This window comes from Gadus chalcogrammus, chromosome 13 (genome assembly GCF_026213295.1).
Source record: "Gadus chalcogrammus isolate NIFS_2021 chromosome 13, NIFS_Gcha_1.0, whole genome shotgun sequence".
NCBI classification, from domain to species: domain Eukaryota; kingdom Metazoa; phylum Chordata; class Actinopteri; order Gadiformes; family Gadidae; genus Gadus; species Gadus chalcogrammus.
The window spans coordinates 11,132,265-11,152,124 of record NC_079424.1 but is presented as its reverse complement, the minus strand read 5'-3'; the positions used below and the strand labels follow the sequence as shown (position 1 = coordinate 11,152,124).

The following is a 19,860-nucleotide window of genomic DNA, read 5'->3' as shown; positions in this document are numbered from 1 at the left end:
CTGGGGGATCTGACGGTCCGAAGGTATACGTGTTAACGTTTAATATGCCCAGGGACAAAATACGTTTGAATAAAGTGGCTAAACGTTGATGGTCTTTCATGTCATATATGCGGTGCAATGCCATACAACTCATGACATGCCAAATTGCATCTCTCGAAGGTAGGATCGAGTTTTGTTGGTAATGGTTTTGTTGTTGTTTGGTTTCGTATTCGTGTTGGCGCAGAATCTTCTCTATTTTATGAGTCAAAAAAAAAAATGGAGAAGACAATAGTCATATGTACGGTATAGAACGACGTTGCCTCGGGCCATTTCAGTATTTTTTTAAATAAAATTGTACAGTCTTTTCCATGGTGTTTTCGCTTTAGCTTTGTTCAGTCCTGCAGCCAATAGCAAGAGTGCATCCACACACGTCATTTAACAGCCGGAGCTGTATTGCTATTGTTCTTCCACATAAAACAAATGGGTCAGTGGGGATAACAATACACGAGCAATAGAACGTTATAGTTGTTTGTTTAAACTGTACCAGTATTAGTAACAATTAAGAATCTTTAAATATGAAACTTGTTGTATTGTGATCATGCAGTGATTTAATATTTAAAACCTTTTATTTGCTCCAGCTAAAATGTGCAACTATGAGCCGAATAGTTTTGGTATTTGGTAAATAAAAACATCTATAATGACTTGCCATGAATGTTTTTTTGTTTTAAATGACACATTTTACAATTTTCCTAAAACAGTTTATCTGGGACAGTGTATATATAAATTGCATGTATTGTGCGTACCTTACAGTGGGTGCCTGGTGTGTGCATGTTGATGATTCTACTACAAAATTGCACAGTTGTTTATAATGCCTGCTGAGTGTGAGTGGACATTGGGCTCACTTGCCTCCTTGACCTAGTTTATTACTCCCTCAGAGTTGTTGCATCACCAGGGCAATAGCGAGCCAATGTTGGTTTTGTGTTTTTCAGAAGGCAAAAAAATTATTAGGAGGAATTTAAATGGTTGTGGATTTGTTTTGCCTAGGCTGAATTCATGTGTTAAGACATTTGTATAAATGTACTGCAAACGACATAAACGGCCTAGCCTTTATTCAAAGAGCCTTATTATATTAAATTTGTTTATGAATGAAGGCGAGTATGTGTCGCTAACCCTATTGTGCTTCCTTTGCAGATTTTTCTATTTTGTACATACATAGTTTTGTATATACTGTATATGATGAGCTCGCTGGGCGGCGACAAGGCCCGGGGCCCTCGGGAGAAGACGCTGCCCACCGTCACACACTCCTCCCAACCACAGAAAACAGATACAGGTGAGGGCTCACCTTCCACACTGGGAATTGATAGCAAATGCCAAAGACCAACGTCTACAGTTTTTTCCCCCGCCATAGAAATCGCTATAATACTGCAGAATGCAGATACACAAATGTTCAAATTCCGGGGACAGGGGAATTCACTTTTGCATTGCATGTGCAATGCAAAAAAAATCCTACTCACCCACTTGAAAAACCAAAACACTGTTTGCACTATAGACATATATTTTCCATTTTTGTCTCATGATCCAGGCTACTGCAGAGCAAATCCGCCTTGCCCAGGTGATCTATGACAAGAATGACTCTGACTCTGAGTGCAAAGTCAACCAGGTGAGGATGAAAGAGTCCCCTTCTAAATGACAATGCATGAGGATAATCGTTGCCTAACCCTGATGGTTAGGAGTCGGCCTCCGTTTTCCTTTGTGAATGCATGCCTTTCTGCTCGTCAGCACACTTGAAGACCATGCTCAAGTTAAACCTCTTGTAAATGTGATGCTTTATCCCTTTTAAATAGTTTTTGCTTGACCTTATGGCTCTGCTCCTAGCTCATGGAGGTCACGGGGAAGAACCAGGATGAGTGCATGATAGCGCTCCACGATTGCAACGAGGACGTGAACAGAGCAATCAACTTCCTCCTGGAGAGTACATCCGACACGGTAGGCCATTACCCTAGACCCACACGGATTACAAGAAGCTTCTTCCTTCCTTCCATTACCAATTTACTAAGGAGTTATTTAGCAAAGGCTTTTATCTAAAGCGACTTACATGGATATAAAACATTTTTCTTTCATGTCATTAATGAGCAAGTAGGGGTTGGGCATCCTGCTCAAAGATGCCTACACACTTAGTACATTGAGGTTTGAACCAAAAAATCGTTCAACTAAGAGCCAAAAACCGAACTTCCTTTACCCTAAAAGGGTTCGCACCCTCGATGCGCCATCCACCAACATGCGTTCTATCAATTCAAAACTTATTTCCAATGCGAGCCCTCACACTCGGTGAATCAATATAACTTCCAGCACTGTTCAAATTCAGCGCCACCCATTGACACCCGTTATAATAAACGCAGAGCAATACCTTAAATCCAACCTTCCCCGCCATGTCCTTGCCTTCCCCATCAGGCGTTTTATCCACTCATGTATTTTTGTGTTGAATGGCTGTCCCCCAAAATTCGTTTTTATTTAGCAGCCTAGAGGATGGACATTGCCTACATTCTGAATTAAAGGCTAGTTCCATTCGACAGAGTGCAAGGATTCTAGCTTTTGGATTGACTTGGGGTAGCTTGTTATTTCAGCACCCAATAGGTGAACTTGTTTGAGTAAGGCTTAAAATACTTGCTTGCAGTGGAAAGGGGCTCGGTGAAGAACAAAGATAAGATATGCTGGACCATTCTCCAGAGTACCAGACACATTTTGTCCGGTTTGTTGGAAAGTCTGTCCTGAGAAAACACAATAGGGATTGACAGTATTGTATTTTTAAGAATAATAATGGCCATTGGACAAATGGTTAAGTGTTTCTCCAACTGCATGCTGGACATTCTTGGTCAAAGGCCCAACCCTTCCCAGGCCGGCTTGTGGGCACAGATGGTTGGGGGCGGGTGGGGGGGGGGATCGCTCAACTCTCTGTAGTCCCCCCCCTACCAGCTACCTTTGTTGTTTTTGTCTTGATTAAGGTCCCAAAATAGTAGGTGGTTCCTGTTTGAGAAGGGCAAAAGCCTATTTGTGGTAGGCTGAAATCTAACCCTGATCCAAATTAACAACATAGGGTGTGGTTCTGCACAAATCAAGATGAAACATCTTGGTAAAAATGCAGACTACCAAGATAAAGTTAGGTAAAAAAAAGACTTGAGTCAAGAACCCTCCTTCTACATATATAAATACTGTCTGGAATTGGCATGTGGTGCACATGTAAGTTGAACCAAGTTCTTCAATATATGATGAAATTCATATGTTTTTATGTTAAAGTAATACTAGCCTGTAGCTTAAAATAACCTACACATAACTTCAGTCAATGCTGATCGATAAAAATTCCATTTTATTTAAGAAAACGACATCCTATATACAAAAATAGTGACAGTCTGGTACCTCTTTATTTCCAAGAATATTACTATTGACAATCTCAAAGTTCACAAAGGCCCCCAAGTTCCTCCACTGCTACATAATAGACAGAACTCATTAATTATTTATTTATATATATATTAAAATCTGAAACTCTTGTGAGAACTAACTGGGAGGTTAGCTACTAATGTTCATACAATATTACATACCATTCATGCAGAGACACATTCAACAAAAACAGGAACAGGGAGAAGAAAAACCAAATCAAAGGAAATGAAAAGGGCTGCAAGCACAAAATAAGTAGAGTAACGTAACAAGACATGTTTGCTAAATACAATAATTTCAAACGACTCCAATGTAACCCATAAAAAAAATCAAGAAGTGGTCACCAATTCTTTTGAAATCTGTTCCGCGTGATGGTTTTGATAAAACATAGGTTTTAAGCCGTTAAGAAAATGTACTGTCAGATTTCCTTTCAACAAGAATGAGCTTTTTATCCACCATATCCCTGGACCTTGACATCAATGTATTTGGAGACCTCTCATCCTCTGTGTCTGTGCTCCTCTCTAGACCTCATGGGAGACCGTAGGGAAGAAGAAGCCCCTCGTTAAGGAGGGACCGTCCGAGAGCAAGGAGAACAAGGAGAACCGGGAGAAGAAAGGAGACAAGGAGGCCAACAAGGGTCGCAGTGCCTCCAGCCGCAGGGGCAAGGGGGCTAGTCGCAGCCGACCGGGTACAGCCCCCCCCACAGAGACAGTCACATCCCACCCTGTGTCGCTACCCCATCCCTTCGTGATGGACTCACCTGTGTGTGTGTCTGTGTATACAGCCGCACGCCCAGAGGAGAATGGGGTTGAGGTGATGCCCGTGGAAAGGGGCTCGGAGCGAGGCCGGAGGGGCAGGGGAGGTAGAGGGGGGTTGATTGGTACGTAAAGAGAGAGAGAGGGGGGTGGGAGACATTCAACCTTGTGCCGTCCTTCTCAGTGGCCGAGGGCTGAGGTGCATTGTCTTCTTCTCTTGTCGTATTGTGTAGGAGCCGGAGGTCGAGGCAGGGGCAGAGCGCCGCCAGGGAGCCGGTTCTCAGCCCAGGGAATGGGGTATGCACCTAGAACCTGATGTCGTGTTCCTTCAGCAGAACTGCAAATTACATAATGTGTTTGTTTTCAAAAGCATTTCTTTGTTTTCCTGACTATCTTCTGTCGTACAATACCGGCAACAAAACTTAATAGGATATATACCCTTCATGTTATTTGCTTTGCAACAGGATTTTCTTGTCTTTCTCATGCCCACTCCCTCTACTTTGACTTTTCACCAACACTTCTTTGTTTTTCCCTCCTCTTCTACCCCCAGGACCTTCAACCCGGCGGACTACACCTCAGATTCCCGCACGCGGACCATGGACTCAGAGGTGTGGGACACGGGGGCCAACGGCACCAACCCAGATGGAACAGGTAGGTGGCGTTTATGTGCGTCCTCCTATTATGAAACGCAATTACTATCCTGACCGGATGGGGCTCTGATCTCTTGGCGTTCCCCTGCGTCTCTTAGCCTGGAGGAATACACTGGAAGACTGGGCTGCTGAGGACTGGAGCGAGGATGTCAGTGTGAGTTACAGGCAAATGTTGTGTGTTCTTATGTGTCTTCTCTTCTAACCCCCAGAGCCATTTCAGAATGGGTAGGATGATGAAGTGTGAGGAGGCTGAGCATATTAAGCCTTTATTAAGAGTGAAGATGTTAATCTTCATTTATACCACTCCTATAGTGGTAACCGTATGAATTGCCACTGCTTGGACTATAACAATAATCTCTTTGGTTTATTCTTTCCTCAGCTCTCCGAGACCAAAGTGTTCACCTCCTCGTGTGCGCCTGCTGCTGAGAACCACATCACACCTGGACAAAGGTAACTAAAAACACATCCATCCTACCGCTGATGGATCAGGCTCTTTAATAATGTGATGCACTGTAATAATGATAGTCAATACCACAGCAATAAAGTTGCTCTGCTAAGGATATTCCCATGCTCCGTCTCATTGTTAGCCTGGACCTGGCCACGCTGCTGCAGAAGCCTGTGGGTGGAGGTAGGGAGGCTCCCCCTTCCTCTTCCTCCTCCAGCTCTCAGAGCCTGGTCTTTACCAACTCCCACCACCACCACCATCAACCGCAGCAGCCCCAGCTTCCCCTCAGCCGAAACGCCACTGGCAGCACAAGCTATGCACACGTTGCCCTGGTAAACTGACAATCGCTTCTGCTGCTCTGCCCTTTCCCCCTACATTAATGATACTCCTCCTCCCACATGCTAACAAGCATCTTCACCATAGGTCCCCTTTTTCGTTTGGGATGTAAATTGTTGTTTTTGGGTTGACACAGGATTCACCTGTGTCATGCCCAAAACCCACCGCTTAAAATACCTTTCCATCTCTTGCTATGTGCATCAGTCGTCCGTGCTTGGAGCTGGCTTCGGTGACCTGGGACAGTCCAAACGGAGCCAGCCAAGCGCCGGAGCTCAGATACTGGAGCAGCTAAAGGGTCCCGGCCTGGGTCCGCTGCCATCCTCCCAGGCCACGCCCTCTGTCGGCACCCAAGGGGGTCGTCTGCCCGGCCTTGGAGTCCCAGTACCTCCGCCAGTCTCCTCCAGCTGGGACCTGAAAGTGTCAGAGCCCGGTGCCTCCTCGCAGTTCAGCCGTGAGTGTCTTCTCTTTCCTTCTCAGGGTTTTTTCAAGCAATGTTAATCTGGCCAAGGGGCAGACTCTTTATTTATTTTTATAATATAATTTATGAAATCCCTTTTTTTTTTAATATATATATCAATCAGCCCAGCCATTCTTAAGGTTAAGGTAAACTAAGGAATATTAGCTAAATCCAAGGGCTGGAACAGTGAATAGGAACAAAGCAGAGGGTTCCCTCCTTCCAGGGAAGGTTAGGAATGCGATAGTCACCAAATGGGCAGACGTATAATTGCAGCAAACATAACAAATCAGGATTAGTAACGATTAAAGAAATACATACGGTAGTCATGATTGTAGACTAGTCTGTTAATCTGACGCGTCTGTTTGATAAGCCTCCTTCTCCCGTCAGCGTATTACAAAGGTAATATTATAAATCTGTGCCATTCTGTGGGAAATACTAAAAGCCACTCTGCAGCTGAGTGAATGCAATAGAAGAAGTCGTCCCCGTACCTGAAGGTTATGGTCTGCTGTACCACACAGTCAGCGCTGGTTTCAAAAGGCTTGAGTGTCTCTGCCCCTCCTCTTTTTGGACCGCACCTCAATGTGTGTTTGTGTTGCTTCCAGGGGAGTTTGGTATGCAGCCAGAGCCCTCCCTAGTTCTGAGCCAGCTGGTCCAGAGGCACGCGGGACCCTCGCTGCCCCTGGCGCGCCAACCCAGCCCCCCGACGCAGCGGCTGCAGCAGGCCGCCCCCGCCGCCCCGTCTCCCGGGCTCCAGGCGGGCCAGGGAGGCCCCCTGCTGGCTGCTGGTAGTGCCAAGTCTCCTGCGCCCAGTGCAGGGCTGGACCCTCCGGGCAGCGGCACGCCGCACCAGCAACAACGGGCGCAACTCAAGGGCCAGAAGCGAAGGATACCCCCCACGTCCAAGGTACTGCTGGACCCCCCCCCAAAGGACACGGCGCAAACGCTACTTAGGAAGCATGCCATGCAACGTTTGGTCTGTAAGATGCCTGATGTCGTGCCTGACTTCCACTTTGTAATGGAGGGTTACAGAACCAGCTCTGGGCAGCAGGCAGTGCCGTTAAATAAACTAAAAGCCATCACTTTAAATGTATTTACAGTTCTCTTAAAGTCAGTGGTTGATGTCCAACTCTTTGGCCGAACTAATCCTCTACATAGAGCTCCACATTTTTAACATCTACGGTAACATCTCTTAATGCCCTTGCACGACGAAACAAAAGCATAGAGCATAAGTCAAAGACAAACTCTTTTTTTATGGCCTCGTCTTTACATCAGAGCCGTCAGCTGGTGGATCAGCTTGAAATGAAATGCATCAAATGCTCCACCCTGGAAATCCCAGCTCTGCATGCGGTGTGGCATTGCTCACGAAGGCTCATGAAGGAGGCGGATTGAAGGAGGATGTGCTTTACACTGGCGCTCTATGCTTGGGTCTCGGTGTGACAAGGCCCTAATGCTCCCGTCATTGTACAACGAGGTGACTCTGGAACCTTCCTCCCCAGATCCCCTCCACGGCGGTAGAGATGCCAGGCTCCGCAGACATTCCCGGGCTCAACCTCCAGTTCGGAGCGCTGGACTTCGGCTCCGAGTCTGCCATCCCAGACTTTGGCGCCGTGGAGAACTGTGTCGTTGGCGCCTCGCGGGAATCAACCCCGGGCCCCGTGGCCGCTCCAACCGCACCTGGACCCCAGAGCCAGTCCAGCCTGTACTCCACACCCCTCAGGTACCAGAGCACCGCCCTGACTATACTGCCGTTGTCTGGAAACAGCCCATTTAGCACTTTTATTTTGAACTATGCATAGGCAATTAATAACCCTCTGCAGTCGCTTTTCTGAGTGCAATGTTTGGTAAACAAACTCAAACGTCTGTTGACGCCCTGTGGAACCTTGGACCATTGGAACCCATCTGTTGTCTCAATGTTTGCTGTGTTTTTTGGTGTTAAAACTTTATTATTTAACGAAACACAGTAATAGCAATCCAAAAGATTTTAGTCAATTTTTACGTTCATGAACAAGCTAATTAACAGTCTGAAGAGAATAAAAAATGCAATCTAATTTGCTAAATTTTCAGTTACACAACAGACGTCTAGCAAGCCAGGAGATAAATGCCAGAATATACTTTCTCTTATCTATTTTTAGCTTATCTTTCTAACCCTTTTTTCAAAGATGTATCCAAAAATAGCGCCAGAAATGCTATCAAAATAATAACGCATATCAAAATCAATTTGAGTCCGAAGAAGAACAAGTGTCTGTCCCACCCACCATTCAAAACTGGATCGAATTCAGAACGTTTGCATTCTGAGAGTTGTGTGTAAAACCCTTGACTGAATAAGTGGGAGCCGAGAGCGTACCAAGTCCTGACTCTGTGCTGTTGTGCTGGCTGTTTGACCGACAGTGAGTCCCTGGGCCTCCCGCTCTCGGTGCCGCTGCCACTGCCCATCTCCTCGTCGGAGCCCGTCTACCACTCGCCCTCCGTCACGCTGCCCAACCTATCCTCCTCCTCCCTGGGCACCGCCAGCTCAGCCAATCCTCACGCCGCCGCCGCCAGCTCCGCCGCCTCCGCTCTGTCGTCCTCTGTTGCGGTCCAGTCCACCGCCTCCCCGTTCTGCTCCGTCGGGGGGAGTTACGACGCACCTTTGTCGGTCCACTCGCGGCTGGCCTTCACCCAGAGCAAAGAGGCCTCTGGGCCGGTCATGGTGAGTGGAACCCAGGGCTCGCTGTGGGAGTGGAGATACCGCCCACTGCCGGCCAAGCATTGGTTTTAATATTTAACGCAAATATTCGCAACCTGCCAAAAGGTTGAATCTTGCCACCATTGGCTGGTGGTGGGTGTCCATTTTGGACATTACCAATGGTCATATGGTGGAAGTTTGTTTCTAACATCCCCACCAATTGCATAAAGAAGCAAAAAGGTTTTACTAAAAGTAGAAAATCCCACACGTTTGTAAAGATATCTACATAAGTTGCCTAACATGATAAGAAACGCTTGGGACTTACAACACCTTTTTCCTTTGTTTAACGTTCTAGTAGATTCCCTGTTTGATCCATCACTCATCCTTTGTTACACCCAGGCTAAGTTTAGTTTTTGTCTTGTCCCTCAGAATGGCTTGAACGGCATGAGGACGTCAGTTGCTTTAGACAGTAAGTGCTCCCCTTATGTTTTGTCTTTGATCATAATAATGTACTGCATATATGTTAATGCAAGAGATGACTGAGAAATGTTCCCCATGGTAAACTGAGATCAAGCTCACATCCTGTCCTGCTGTTTTATGATTCGTTTTTCAAATATCTTTCGCAAAAAATAGCGGATCGTGTTGCCATGGCCCTTTTGTCGACGTCTTAAATAACACACAAACTCTCTTCCTCTCTCTCCCACCCACATCCCAGCATCATCAGTGTCATCCACACCAAAGCCTGACTCTCCCTCTCTGAGCGTCAGCAGCCACAGTGGGCAAGGCGGCCCCTCCCACCACCCCTCGGTGATGCCCAATCACAATGCTGCACTGGCCAGCCTGGCCCAGGACATGCCCACCGTCAGCCAGCTCAGCTCTCTCAACAGGTAACACAACACACTCTCTCATTGCTCTCTCTCATTCGTTTCCCTGTCCCATTTTCTTTGTTGCGTCTCAGACTCCCACCGACTGCCACTCTGACTTCATCCCCACACTCTCTCTTAATCCATCTCTTTTATTCTCTCTCTGTCTCAGTGTCTCTCTCCCTCATCTTTTTAAATTAGATTGAAGTTAATTACCATCATGAGTACAGGTATAAAGCCAATGTAATGCAGGGAGGCTCTAACCAGAAGTGCACTGTAGTATTATGTACAGATCTGCTCATGTCTTCACTAAAGCCCCATCTCTCCTCAGCCATGCCAGCAGCCACTCTTCAGTCTCGGCGGCGGGCTCCAGTGCTCTCACTGTAAGTGAAGCAAAGCGTCATTGTTCTATGCTGAAACATGATCATGATTACTTTTGTGTCTACCTGGGGTTAGCAAAAGAAACACTGAACTGCCTCTCCAGTTCACTGCTATCTTCAGTCTTAAGGTGACTGAAAACCGTTGTGATTTTTGTATATTTATTGATGTCGTGGAGCTGATTTGGACCGTACACGTGTACGGCGATGCTCATTAATATTTGTTGATCATTCATCTCGACGCAATCTGCGCTAGTCCAAGCCAATGTTTACTAACAGCTGTATGTGAATATAGGTTTTCTGTAGGTAACATGACTTGTGCAGTATCACAACAGATCTTCTTTGGATAACAACCAATACCAACTTTTTATGGAAGAGGGATAGCCTTTCTTTAGTTTTGGAACAGGGAAAAGACCTCAAGAACCAGCGTCTCCAAAACATGGACGTAGCACCATGACTCTCATTTGCTAAACTATTGTACACTTGGATGAAAAAGTCAAACTTTTAGCATAAGTTTGTCTTCTCTAGGCTATACGATTTTACGGTGTGAATCCGTCTTGCCTTTTCACTGGCGCAATTCTTATTGTAAACTGCTGTGTATTCGCGTGGTGGATGATGTGAACAGTGTTGACTTTTTTCACTTCGACTATTTGCTCTGCATCTGATCTTCCAGTATGTTTTGTTCTGCCGTAGTTAAGGGTTGTTTCTAAAATGCCCTCCTTCTCCCCTGCTCGCCAGTACACCAGTGGGGACAGCAGTAGCATGAGCTCCCTGGCGCCCTCGTCTGGCTCCTACACGTCGTCGCAGATCCCCGGCCCGTCGCTCCACTCGGTGCACCACCACCACAACAACATCAACATCAGCAGCAGCAGCAGTAGCATCAGCCACCTGGCTAACATGGCCAACATGGGTGGCGGCATGAGCAGCGCCATGGCTAACGCGGGCGCGCTGCACTCGGCTCTGGGGCTCAGCTCCAACGGCATCGGCGCCGCCTCCAACCTGGCGGCGGGCCGGACCGCCCCGCTGCTCTCCTCGTCCAGCGGTATGTACATTCAACCGCCCCAAACCCGAGCACGGTTCAAAGGGTTTGAAGGTCTAAAGTTATGGACAACAGGATCTAAATCTGTAAATGAACCATAATTGATCACTTAGGGCAGTATCCAAAGACCTAACTATCCTGTCAGGAGAATATCCAAAAGTATATTGATATACATTTCTGCTAATAAACTCAGTCTTGGAAAGACTCTGGACGGTTGGGGTCCCCCCTTTATATTAAAGAGGTTTAATATAAAGGGGAGGATTGTATGATTTTTGCAATGTATCTGAAAGGCGCATCTACTTTATTCACTTCATTCATTTTTTAATTAATTGTCTTTCTTCTAATGGTTGGATTAGTTGACATACGTTAAGACATCGGATCAGTAGTAATGGTTGTTAAACCTGCGCTATCTAACCTTTCTACTGCAGCTATTTACTCCATGCAAAAATCTGCACTTGAAAAAGCTAAACTACAACGTTTCTAGAGAATAAAACGCGTCCATCCATGAGTCAATCTAACCAGGGAATTGTTCTCTATAGATTGTATTCTGGTCCATAATGGCTCACTTCATTTCACTTGAGTTTATTGTTATTTAAAGGAGACCATGGGTATCGCTGACTTTCAGGTTTAAGTAGAACATGTAGTCATGGTGTTTGGTGTGTTTCTTCTGTCAGGCAAAGCCCCTCCCAACCTGTCCCAGGGCGTGCCTCCACTGCTGCCCAACCAGTACATAATGGGCCCCGGAGGACTACTTCCAGCATACCCAGTAAGAGCCCCTGTAGTTCAAAAGTTTCGTTCACGTTTCTTCTGGTCTGTTGATTGGCATTTAACATGAAGTACATTCTATGTATATCTTTGCTTGCTATTGAGAAAATAAGCTATTACATAATTTACAGTTTACTACTGAAAATAACCTCTCTCCTCTTTTAGGGGAGGGGGGGTGACAATAGTTGATGTGTCTGTGTTATGTGCTTTGAGACTGACGCCTGTGTCTTCTTGCGCACACAGCAGATCTATGGCTACGAGGATCTCCACATGCTACAGTCCAGACTACCCATGGTGAGCCAATAGCGCATGACAATATTCAAAAGGGTCACATTGAAGCACTGTTTTGGGCTATGCCATCTTTTGGTTATCTTGTGTATTTTACCAATCATTTTGAATCCCTGTCAAAACTGACGTATCCCCGTCCGTGGCCGCAGCCCTCCTTGCAGGACTACTACGGCATCACATTCCCTGGGCCTGCAGCTCTCTCAGGCAGAGACGGGAGTCTAGCCAACAACCCATACTCAGGTATGACCGGATCCTCCAAGCCTCCTATTACCGGCCGTGTGAATCCATGTGACAGAGCCATGACGTGGACCAACCCATCCCCCCAATGCAGGTGAAGTCACAAAGTTCGGAAGGAACGACTCCACCTCGCCGGCCCCCCCGACCAGCCTGTCGGCCCCCCAGCCCCCCCAGGGTCAGAGCCAGGGCCAGAGCCAGGGCCAGCCTCAGCAGCCCCAGGCCCAGGGCCAGCCACAGCACCACGGGAACCAGCAGGCCTTCCTACCCCCGGGCTACAGCTACACCGGCCTGCCCTACTACCCCGGTGTGCCCAGCGCCGTGCCCAGCGCCGCAGCCTTCCAGTACGGCCCCACCATGTTCGTCCCTCCGGGAGCCCAGGGGCCGGCCTCCGGCAAGCAGCACGGCATGGGCCTGGGGCTGGGCAACCCCTCGGCCAGTCCCTTCCAGCAGCAGAGCCAGCAGCAGGCCAGCGGCTACGGCCAGCACACCTTCAGCTCAGGTCAGCAGCCCGCACACGGAGAACAGCAGACGGTTCAGACTCCTTTTTAAAGACCATAGAGATGGTGGAAAACGTCTCCTTTTTTATCAATTAAAAATATAAAATATATTGTATTATTTGCCTATGATTATGTAGAAGACTTTATTTTCGAATATTTAATTATCTATACGGCTTCTAAACTTTGCCAAATTACATATCAACATAATGAAAAAGGTATTCCTCAGATGTCAGTTAAATAGAATGGAGCGTTTGTATCTTCGACGGTACTTAACATCATACCGTCTGTATTTCTAAATACCCTGGTATTCGGTGATGACACCCACGCCTAGCTCAGACTCCTAAAGCGCAATGTGTCGTTACTCACAGGGTACGAGGAGCTGACGGCCGGGCCAGCCGGTGTGGACTACAGCAAAGGCTACAGCAACTCCTCCCAGGCCCAGGCCAAGTCTGCTGCTAGCGGCCCTGGGAAAGGTACCTGGCGCAGCCCAGTGGGCCCTCCTCACACCCCAGCTTAGTGAAGACCCCCGAGCTCCTGTACAAACCTTAACGGCCGTCCTTCTCTCCCACAGGCGTCTCCGTGACGTCCAGTAACTCGGGAGTGCCAGACATCAGTGGAAGTGTTTACAATAAGAGCCAGGTGAGCGTCCGCACTCCTTGAACACGCATCTCGTTGCATTTAATCTCTGCTGGTTCCGTGGATATAGTTGATGTTTAAATATGGTAACGTATTAAACCTTAGCCCTACAATGGAGCCAAATGTGTCCTGTTTCCACACCCCGGCCAGGCCTTTGACAAGCAGGGTTTCCACGCCGGGACCCCGCCTCCCTTCAGCCTGCCTTCAGCGTTGGGGGGCCCGGGGCCTCTGAACCCTGGTGGGGCCCCTGGAGGCTACGCTCCGGCCCCCTTCCTTCACATCCTGCCTCACCAGCAACCCCACTCCCAGCTGCTACACCATCACCTGGCTCAGGACGGACAGGTAACACCCACGCACACTTTGAAACATGCATTCAAGAACAACTAAATGCCTTCCAGTCAGATTAAACGTGGAGGATTCCTGTGTATCTTGTATCTGCGATTCCTTCACTAACGTACTGCTTGAAATTACTGCATGCTTGGTTGAAGGTAAATAGGACTTTAGTACTGGAGAGACCTCACTTGCCACCTCTTGTGGCCATGGCTTATCCTTATAATTCACGTAGGTGGTGAGGCTCGATGGGAAAGCTACATTATTTACTCATTAACCGGGGGGAAGAGAAATTAAGATGAGCCTCTGTGTGTCCTGCTGGTCCAGGGTGGTCCTAGCCGCGGCCAGTCCAGTAGCATGCAGCAGAAGAGCCAGGTCAACAAGTCCAGCTACGGCAGCTCCCCCTACTGGGCCAACTGAGACGTCCTCTCGGTCTGATGGTTTTTTCGGACGGACATCACAACCGATCGATTAGACTATCAAGGAACCATTTTACAGCACCATGTTAAAATACAGACACACAACCACCCTTCCCCCTCTGCTCTATATATCCCCTTTTCAAATTTATGGCTGTTGTATGTAAAATATATTTATGTATGTATTTATACAGTATATATGTATTGGTAGAAAATGAAATGTGGTTTTCTGCATTTTTTTTTTTTTTTGAAGGACATTTTATCAACAAAAAAAATCGTGGGAAGATTGCTAATCATGGAGAATTTATGAAGTTGATGGTAAATATACTTGAACACGAACAAGCATCATGTGTAGTGGATTTTCTTTTGTATGCATACATGAACCCTGAGAATGATGTACATAAAGCTATACATCAATTTCACGGCAAAGGCCTTTTTTTAATTTTGAAACAAGTTTTTGTAACATCGTCTCCCCATCTGTGAATCCTTATATTGAGGGGACTTTAGTTGATCGCTTGACTTTCTTTCCCCTCCCATTCCTTGTCTCCTTCCCCCTTACTAATTGGCTGATATACAGCCAGGCCTTGGATTTGATGTCATTTTAACATTGGTTTAATCATTGTTGTCCAAATTAAAAGTTCTGAACTGTTTGAAGTCTTGTTATATCGCAGTTCACTTGAACATAACACTGGTTGCCCTATAATTTAAGGGAAAATGGGATTTAATTACAAGGGTTAAATTATATCCAATATCTTGATTAGACAATTGGTGAGCCAGATGGAAGGGTTTCCAAAGGTATTTTTATTTCTGAGAAGATGGCTCGAGACCTGCCAAATGGCTCGAGACCTGCCAAACTACAAGGGTCTGTTCTTAAGTAGCATGGTATAATTGTAGGTATTGAAACAGTTAGCCAATAGTTGCAAAAATGTTAACACGATCAAGCTCTGGTTTCTGCCTGCAAAAAGGTGCCGGCCTCAAGTGAACCCCTGCTCAAATGCTGTTCAGCACAACCATCATATTACGGCTAGCAATATTTCCATGCCATGTGAGCTTGAGGATTGTTTATAATCTACAAAGATAAATGTCACTGACAGAGGACCCAGACAAATGACTAAAAATGTCACATGGCGTTTATTTACACGGATAACAGAAATAACTTCAAGGCACAATTCTGAAAAAGTGAGTTGATGTTCCCCATTTATATAAAGCATATTACACGAAAGTCACTTGTTGGTCATTAAGTCCAGCAAACAAAATGCATCAAAATAAAAACTGTACAGGTACAAAGTAAATCTATTCCGCCTTGATCTTCTTTTTCTTCCTCTTCTCAGTCACGGGGGTCTCAGGTGCCACCTCAGCCGCCTCGGTTTCCATGGCTTCAGACTTGCGTTTCTTTTTCTTCTTGGCGGGGGTTTCCACTTCCTCAGCAGCTGGAGCCTCGACATCGTCTGGAGTCTCAACTGCCTCAGCCTTGATTTTCTTCTTCTTGACTGGTGTCTCAGCCTCTCCATTTTCAGCCTGAAAGTTAGAAAATGCATTAAGGTAGTTTAGTGAAACTGTACCAAGTGTAAGATCACAACTGTTGCATCAGCAAGCTAATTGGTGTCTGACTCGCTTCAGTGATTTGGTCCACTGGATGGGACCAGCCAATGGTTCGGAGTCATTTTGATATGGCACGCCGTATACTGAGATAAAACCAAGTGGATGGCAAGATCCCAAATCAAACATGCCAGGACAAAGCAAGCAAAGCACTGGTCATTACCTTTATCTCCGCCATGCCGTTGGCTCCACCGTTTACCTCCTCCTCATGGAGCTTACTCTCACGCTTCTTGCGTTTCTTCTCCTTTTTCTCCAGCTTCCTCTTGATCTCAGTGGTCACGTCACCAGCCTGTAATGCGGAGGATACAGTCAGTATGCAATACAAGAACTTAAAACACACACACCATCATCATGGTACTCGCTGTGTCAGGCTCATTAAATCATTTTGTACCCCCAGTATTTAGTCGGGGCAAGAGTTGTCATCACTCACAACGAAGAATTTAGCTCACTTTAATTTTTCCGTTTCTACTAGGAGGCAACCGTCACATGTGAGAACTCTTTACCTCTTTCATTGCCTCCTTCATGACATCAACGTTCTTCCTGGGGAGGTCACCAGTCTCGTAGAAGGACAGTCGTTCCTCTACCTGGTTGCGGAGCTTGTCACCAAACACACTTGTAGGCACCTCTGTAAAACACCACAATATCAGTCAGTATGGGCGGCATTGAGTTCTCGCATCCTTTGTAAGCCAAGAGACTGCTCAGGGATAAAGCTATCATCATCGTCAACCCAAAGGTTGAATAGTGTTGACGAAAAATATCGACATCATTGCCACTAACTAATGTGGTTTAAAGACGCAGCCTTGACTCACCAGAGAAGCAGTCTATGCGTGAGGCGATGGTGCACTTGTTTGCCAGGTATCTGGAGATACGGCCCTTGTTCTTTGCAGCAGCGCGACCAATGAATGTCGAGTGGAAGATGAGGCCGTATTTGGGAGTGTTGCCACGTGTCTTCAGCGCTCTGTTGACAGGATGCTTTGACATTTAGAACAGGCAAAATTGCCAATTGATGGCAAAGACTACACACTTTAAACCCAACAGAAGAAATCTAGACAGTCTACAGACTAGCCGTGTTCCTCTACCTCAGTGCTTTAAGTGGCTGCTCAGACTTTGGGGGTGCATAAGGATACGAGAGAGATCACTCTGAAAGTGGTTACACAAAAGTGTCCATCTCCAGTCACTCTTCTCTGCTGCGGCCCATCCCTGCCATCACTGCAGCCACTGGTTTCCCCAGCAGGGAAGGGTTGCCCCAGTACCTGAACAGGGCTTTCTCTGCTCCCAGGATCTGGACAGTAGAGGCTGGGTATTTGGCCAGATTGGTCAGGCTTCCAGCATGTGAAATTAGCCTAGCTCCCACCTGAAAATAAGACAAAAAAAACGTGCATCAGAATGGCAAACCCTTTGATAAACTCTGGTTTGGCTTCTAGCTAACAAGGACTTTCAGCACCTAATTGGTTTCTCAGCACAGTTACTCAGGGGATTGACAGATTTGGTAAAACATCATTAGTCCCAACTATGGCCGTGTTCATAATGACAGCAGATCTCAACTCACCACTTCTCCGATCAAGGCGGCTAGGTTGGGGGCCACCTGGCTCATCCTAGAGCGCAGGTACTCCTGCAGCCCCCGGCGGTAGTCTGCCAGGGACACGACGCGGTTGGAGAATCTCTCGATGTTGATCAGGTCGATGGGAGATATGTCCATACCTTAACACAAAAGAATAGGCAGTGTGAACAGAGGCGTTGAATACAATAGCAGTATGACATGATAAATGGCCTATTGTATGACACAATAGCATGATAAATGGCCTCAACGTCTGTTTTTCAATCTCTGGTCAACAGATACAAGGTTGTTTCTCCCGACAGGATCCGCAGAGAGGGTTTGTTCCTTCACTACAGGTTTATGAGAGCTATAATAATTTGCCCCTCTGTGTTAGACACCAAGGACACACAAGAAGTCCAGGGTGGGCAAAAAAGGGGCCATATGCGGTCATACAAAGACTATAATTACTAATATGCATGTATAACTTACCCATGGAGCTGCGTGAGGCGTCCAGGATCGCCTGGGCCTTGGCACTGTCCATCACCACCTCCTCCAGGCTCTCTAGACTCTCCTCAGAGAGCTCCTTCCTGTTGCCAATCAGCTGGGTCAGGCGGCAGTATGTAGAGTTGTCTGCAACGATCTTGATCAGCTCTGGGAAGTGGTAGCCATACCACTCACTGGAGGGATAGAGAATAGTCATTAAGACATTGGTCGTCTCCTGAAAGAAATGCCATTAACAGATCTGAAGGCTGCGACGTGGCATTGGCCAATTTCTTACCGGACTCTCATTGAGAAGGTGTTTATGTCCTTGTCGAGTTGGTCCAGGAGAGCAATAGACTGGATGATCATGTTGTCCGCTCTGTTGACGTTGAACTTCACCTTAGACCGAGAGTAGCTGTGGCCTAGACCCAGTTGTGCCTTTGAGGCGGCCTGGGCAGTCAAACCCTTCACCAGCGAGTGGAAATGCAGACGAACACCTGAGAACAGAGACAATGGGTCAGCCATGTCCTACTACAAGAGAACAGAAGGCTTTATTCCTGGCTGTTTCAGGTTTTCAGTATAAACCATCACAAGTGTCTGGGTAATAAACTTCATCACAACAGCCCAGTCAGTCAAAAACCAGTCATGCAAACACCTCACCTCTTAAGATCTCCACCACCACTCCCCCGGTCTGGATGGAGAACGACAGCTCCTCCTGCAGGGCTGCACCTATCTTTGAGTCAGACACCCCCAGCATGGCCTTCTTTTTTGATTCAGGCATGTTTGTTTCAAGAAACAGCCTCAGGTCAGCATGAACAACACCTGAAGGGGTTAGAAACGAATTTATGTTAGAAATCCGATTCACAGGGTCAGGTGATTGCTTTAGAGCAGAGAATTAAATGGGCATTTATTCCACAAATGATTTTACACTTGATCGATCCGGATGTTCAGAATATTTGGAGGTTGTCAGCACAGAAATTCAGTGGATTGACAGATAATTCATCATCATAACATCCAAATCAAGTTTGATGCATAAAAGTTGTTTTACCTTCAGAAATAGCGTTGATGTTTTCCAGGGCACCCTGTGCTGATTTGAAAGGGAAGAAAGCCGCCAGACTGACCATGCTGGTGAACTTTGCGATTTTGGTCACACATTCTTCCACCTAGAACAACCGGTTTAGAATGTTAGTTTCAAGAAAGGCAGCGAATATCCAAAAAATCTCTGGTTGTGGGTGGCTGCGTCGCTTACCATAGGAAGAAGCATGCCGATCTCCTCCACTTCTTTGACCGCGAACAGGGCATAGCCTGCGGCATGTTCGAACAACACATGCAACTGCACCTGAAATGTTCCATTACGGTTGGTAATTAAACGGGAATGAAGAGCAATAACAGCGATGAAAAAAAAAAGTATAGCCCATCCGCGATCTATACAAACATTACACGTGGCGGAAATTTTTTATCGCAAATGTATCGCCATAACTTTTATAATTAAGTAGCAATTCAATCCAAATGCCTAAATGAAAAAATAAACCCAATGTAAAATTGTGCATTGGTGTAGCTTTGACCACGTTGCTCTAACAGCACCCACGTGGTTGCCTGAGTTGGGCCTGTTGCTTGAATAGCTAGTTAGCTAGGGAGCTAAAGTGCGCCACACGTATCTGTTGTACTCCAAATAATCCCTAGGCACACAAGACACCGTATTGTCATTTAGTCTAGAATGGAGTAATAATTGACATGGTATGGTATGAACGTACAGATGAAGCATTCACAGTTTACTTAAACACTGATGCGCCATATAGGTTAACATGTGCATGCGTCGCCATGCTGACTAGGCCTTGACATTAGTAAATCTAATACATTAAACACGACTCTTGGAAATTACATAAAAACATCATACAACTAGAATGCATAACTGGATGTAATCCATGATAACCAAGACTATCTCCCATATACACAAATCTCTTACCATGATGAAGACGACTCTGCTGCGACAGAGTACGTCCCGCTACCTCTGCTTCGTTATAATGGAAAGATCTCTACCACTGCACAGTTCCTTAGCCAGTTTATACCGCCTTCA

The 19,860-nt window shown here is 46.5% G+C and overlaps 2 protein-coding genes and 1 non-coding gene across 3 annotated transcripts; 1 reads left to right on the top strand and 2 right to left on the bottom strand.

Moving 5' to 3' along the window:
- Positions 1-1,417: 1,417 nt before the first annotated feature.
- ubap2a (ubiquitin associated protein 2a) lies at positions 1,418-17,726 on the top strand. Its single transcript, XM_056605857.1, has 25 exons — positions 1,418-1,639; positions 1,855-1,965; positions 3,937-4,099; positions 4,196-4,291; positions 4,400-4,463; positions 4,717-4,817; positions 4,915-4,970; positions 5,196-5,266; positions 5,404-5,593; positions 5,802-6,048; positions 6,657-6,958; positions 7,551-7,771; positions 8,443-8,743; positions 9,149-9,188; positions 9,435-9,606; positions 9,914-9,965; positions 10,698-11,001; positions 11,673-11,764; positions 12,007-12,057; positions 12,201-12,291; positions 12,383-12,787; positions 13,154-13,258; positions 13,357-13,424; positions 13,572-13,763; positions 14,079-17,726. Exons 1-25 carry the CDS (start codon positions 1,553-1,555, stop codon positions 14,169-14,171), a joined length of 3,675 nt encoding a protein of 1,224 aa, XP_056461832.1. The 5' UTR covers positions 1,418-1,552; the 3' UTR covers positions 14,172-17,726.
- On the bottom strand, positions 14,953-19,837 carry nop56 (NOP56 ribonucleoprotein homolog). The gene is made up of 12 exons (XM_056605858.1): positions 19,750-19,837; positions 19,033-19,122; positions 18,832-18,946; positions 18,444-18,605; positions 18,082-18,280; positions 17,793-17,980; positions 17,316-17,467; positions 17,020-17,120; positions 16,576-16,724; positions 16,270-16,391; positions 15,930-16,055; positions 14,953-15,685 (listed from the first exon to the last, which is right to left on the bottom strand). The coding sequence occupies exons 1-12, from the start codon at positions 19,750-19,752 to the stop codon at positions 15,461-15,463; spliced, it is 1,632 nt and encodes a 543-aa protein (XP_056461833.1). The 5' UTR covers positions 19,753-19,837; the 3' UTR covers positions 14,953-15,460.
- Positions 16,130-16,197, bottom strand: LOC130402728 (small nucleolar RNA SNORD57). The gene has a single exon (XR_008903999.1). It is a non-coding gene; the product is annotated as a small nucleolar RNA SNORD57 (small nucleolar RNA).
- Positions 19,838-19,860: the final 23 nt, after the last annotated feature.